Source organism: Gavialis gangeticus, unplaced genomic scaffold (assembly GCF_001723915.1).
Source record: "Gavialis gangeticus isolate Ggan-Ray unplaced genomic scaffold, GavGan_comp1, whole genome shotgun sequence".
NCBI classification, from domain to species: domain Eukaryota; kingdom Metazoa; phylum Chordata; order Crocodylia; family Gavialidae; genus Gavialis; species Gavialis gangeticus.
The window spans coordinates 46,359,554-46,363,093 of record NW_017728994.1 but is presented as its reverse complement, the minus strand read 5'-3'; the positions used below and the strand labels follow the sequence as shown (position 1 = coordinate 46,363,093).

The window sequence follows — 3,540 nt, the reverse complement described above, 5'->3', positions numbered from 1 at the left end:
TTGTTTAAGTGACCACTGAATGAGAGCGTTTGTAGCTCCGGCATCAGCCATTCCCTGTCTGCACTGCATCCTTACTGAATACTTCCAGAAACATGCCCAGCATTTGAGGGGTCATAGGTCCATTATGGGGGATGTGGAGCAGAAAAATAAAATGAATGCTGCTAATTGGCTTACTTGAGCAACAAAACTTAGCAGTGATGGTCTGGTATCCTTCTACTATGGTCTCAAGCAGTCAGAGATCATTGAAACCTTAATACAGAACCAGAAATCACATGTTGTTAAAAAGAGCCTCTACTTCCTCCATCAGAAGGTCTGTCCAGCCATTTCTGCTAGAGATGCTGACAGTTAATGCAGGAACAGCACTTATGCTTTGTGCTTCAAGAATAAAATGTGGCAGCAAATGATGGACCTTTACGCATATCTTAAATATAGTATTCCCCCCTTATTTGATAATGCAGCATGTTAAGTTACACCATTTTGGTGGGTTGGGAATGAGTGACTGGAGTCCACGCCTGCAGGCTAGGATTGCTTGAGTTTTTAATCCCAAAGACTTTTTAGCAAATAACTTAACAGTCTGTGACATGAGATAATCCATACCTTTCTCTTCAGTAAGTAAATATATTGTAATGTCCGTGTAAAATAGGGGTGTTTTTTTAATTTACTAAAATATCCCTGATTGTGTTGACACTGGAGTGGCACACTGGTTTGGTAGTGTTGGAGTGGCGATGTAGCCATGATGATCCAGGAAGTTTGCAAGAGGGTACCCAGCCCGAGGAAAGGGAATTTATGCCCAAAAGCTAAAATCTCTCCCACCTCTGCCGTTAGTCCAATAAAGGATATTACCCATACAAATCCCTGCCCCTCGCATTGTCAATTGGCACATAAGGGAAACAGAAATAATATTCCATCATCAAATACTTGCTTTATTTATTAGGACAGGTGCAATTTTGTTTTTACTTTGTAAGGGTGATGTAGCCGTGATGGTCCAGAAATTATGGGAAAGGCAAGGATTTTTTGGGGTGAGGTTTTTTATTGGAGCACCTGTGTAGCTGGGCTAAAGTTAGACATGCTTTTGAACATAAAGCATTCTTTATCTTCTTTTGATAATTCATAGTGGAGTAGCAAATGCAGTCCTGCGTCCTGTAAAAGAAAGGACCTGCCAGTGCAAACTGCCCTTAATGGCACTGTCTGCCAAATATTTGCTGGGATGCTGGGCAAGACCTCATGGTTGCAGCCAGAATGATCAAGTTTGCATATTAGCAGAACGAGCATTAATGAGGTTCTGTGGGACATGGCATCTTTACAGCGTGCCTTTAAAACTAGTCTTGATGGAGTGTAAGCCTGTAGCATTTTATTTTTAGCTTATGCTTTTTTCAGTTGGGTAATAGGATCCTAAAAAAAGGATGGCCATTTCCTTTATTTAGCATTAAATAAAACTAGCTTGCTAATCAGTGTGGGAAAGCATAGGCTTCCCAGGTAATAGTTAATTTTGCCAGGGCCAGAGGATGTACTTCTAGTGCAGCACTCCCACTTTTGTTCTCGTTAAATCATTGAAAAGCAAAACTTCACCTTCCTGCCGTTAAGCGATGGAATGAAGTGTCACTTTTGTCATGTCCCTAGAGCCCTTCTTCAAAATCAGACTGTGCTGAGCCCTTCTGGCAAGATTAATAGCAGAATCAAAAACTAAAACCTTTCTGCTGGCTTTGCGTGAAGTGTAGGTAAGCACCAAATGTTTGGGGCATTTTAACGCATTTTGCCATATATACTGTCTACCCAAAACTATCGCTATGCAGTTTCCTCGTATCTATCTTGTGCATTTTCTATTAATTGTAGCAGTGGTCCATTGTAGCCCTGAAGCAAATACTTTAGAGAAGGAACAAAATATAAATGCAGGCTTCTGTGGTGCATTGAAGTAGCAGATAATGGTAAATTAGAAATCTGTCTGCACTTTGCTGGCTGGAAAATGTAACTAAAATTTGTTTGTATTGAGCTGCCACTCTTGTTTTCCCATCTCATCATTGTCCTTTGTGTGCAGCTCCACCACGAACAGCTGTACTGTCCTCCAAGGGTTACAGGCATTCGTGCCTGCTTGCAGACTGACAGCAGCAAATGGGATATGCAGACTCAGCCAGTCACACGCAGGAATGTTTTTTCCTTCTGTTGTCTTCCAAAAAAAAGATGATGAAGTAGCCCAAGGTTCATTTCATGTGTTTCCTTCTTTCCTTTCCCAGACAAAACTTGCCAATGGCACTTCCAGTATGATTGTGCCCAAGCAAAGGAAGCTGTCCGCGAGCTATGAGAAGGAGAAGGAGCTCTGTGTCAAGTATTTTGAGCAGTGGTCTGAGTCCGACCAGGTGGAGTTTGTGGAGCATCTCATCTCGCAGATGTGTCATTACCAACATGGACATATCAACTCGTACCTCAAGCCCATGTTACAGAGGGACTTCATCACAGCGCTACCAGGTATTCCTGCCGGACTGGGGGAAGGACTCTCCATCTTGTCTTTGAAAGAGCTGTGGCATTTGGCTCCCTTTGATACTGGGCCTCCCCGGCTGGCGAATTTTCTCCTGGGAGATGTTTTGCAAAGCAAGTGGCAGGTCCTTGAGTGAAAGGCTCTGTAGGAGTGCAAAGCAGTAGTAATATTTCATTCAGTACTTCTCCCGCTGTGATTGAAATACGCTGTAGATCTTGGCTGTATGTCAAGGGCGTACATCACAAGGAACAGAGCACGTGGCTGGGCTTCTGATGTATGTCTGAATAACAAAACTTTTAAACATTTGACCTGCCCCTTATCTTTGGTTTCTCTTGGAGCTTTTTTTTTCCATTCAGAATGGACCCTTCATTAATAATCTTTTCCTGTAGCCACTGATTGAAGTCTATGAGTTGCCCCCAGTGAAGAAAATATAGCTGAATAATAAGTGGAAGTGTTAATCTATCGATATTTTGCACCTCTCTCTGTCTTGCCTTTCATCTGTAGATTTTGATAACAGTTTTCAAATACCTGAAGGGTGACTGCAGAGAGGATGGAAATGGGTTTCTCTTTGGCCATAGGAGACAGTGGAAGTCTTAATTTAATGATATTTTGCACCTCTGTATTGCCTTTTATCTGAATATTTGGATAACAGTTTTCAGATACCTGAAGGGTAATTACAGAGAGGATGGAGCTGGGTTTCTTTTTAACCATAGGGAATAGTACTAGGAGCAATGGCCTAAAGCTGCAGCAGGGGCAACTGAGGTGGCACATTTGGAGGAACCATCTGACTTTGAGGGCAGTCGAGCACTGGAACAGGCTGCCTGGAGAAGTTGTGGGATCTTCATCCTTGGAAACTTTCAAAAGCAGGTTAGACACTTGCCTGGGATGGTTTATAGTTTCATAGTTGGTTGGGTCAGAAGGGACCTGAGCGGATCATCGAGTCCAACCCCCTGCCATGGCAGGAAAGAGTACTGGGGTCAGACAACCCGGCAAGGTGATTGTCAAGCCTTGTCTTAAAGACCCCAGCGATCGACCCATCACCACTTCTCTTGGAAGTTGGGTCCAGA

At 43.0% G+C, this 3,540-nt stretch overlaps 1 protein-coding gene across 7 annotated transcripts in view; it reads left to right on the top strand.

Moving 5' to 3' along the window:
- The window catches only part of BTRC (beta-transducin repeat containing E3 ubiquitin protein ligase), a 147,776-nt gene that overhangs the window by 96,984 nt on the left and 47,252 nt on the right, over positions 1–3,540 (top strand). For all 7 annotated transcript variants that reach the window (XM_019502710.1, XM_019502709.1, XM_019502708.1 and 4 more), the window contains one exon: positions 2,232–2,463. In XM_019502710.1, the coding sequence (XP_019358255.1) occupies positions 2,232–2,463 (232 nt within the window). The remainder of the gene's footprint in view (positions 1–2,231; positions 2,464–3,540) is intronic.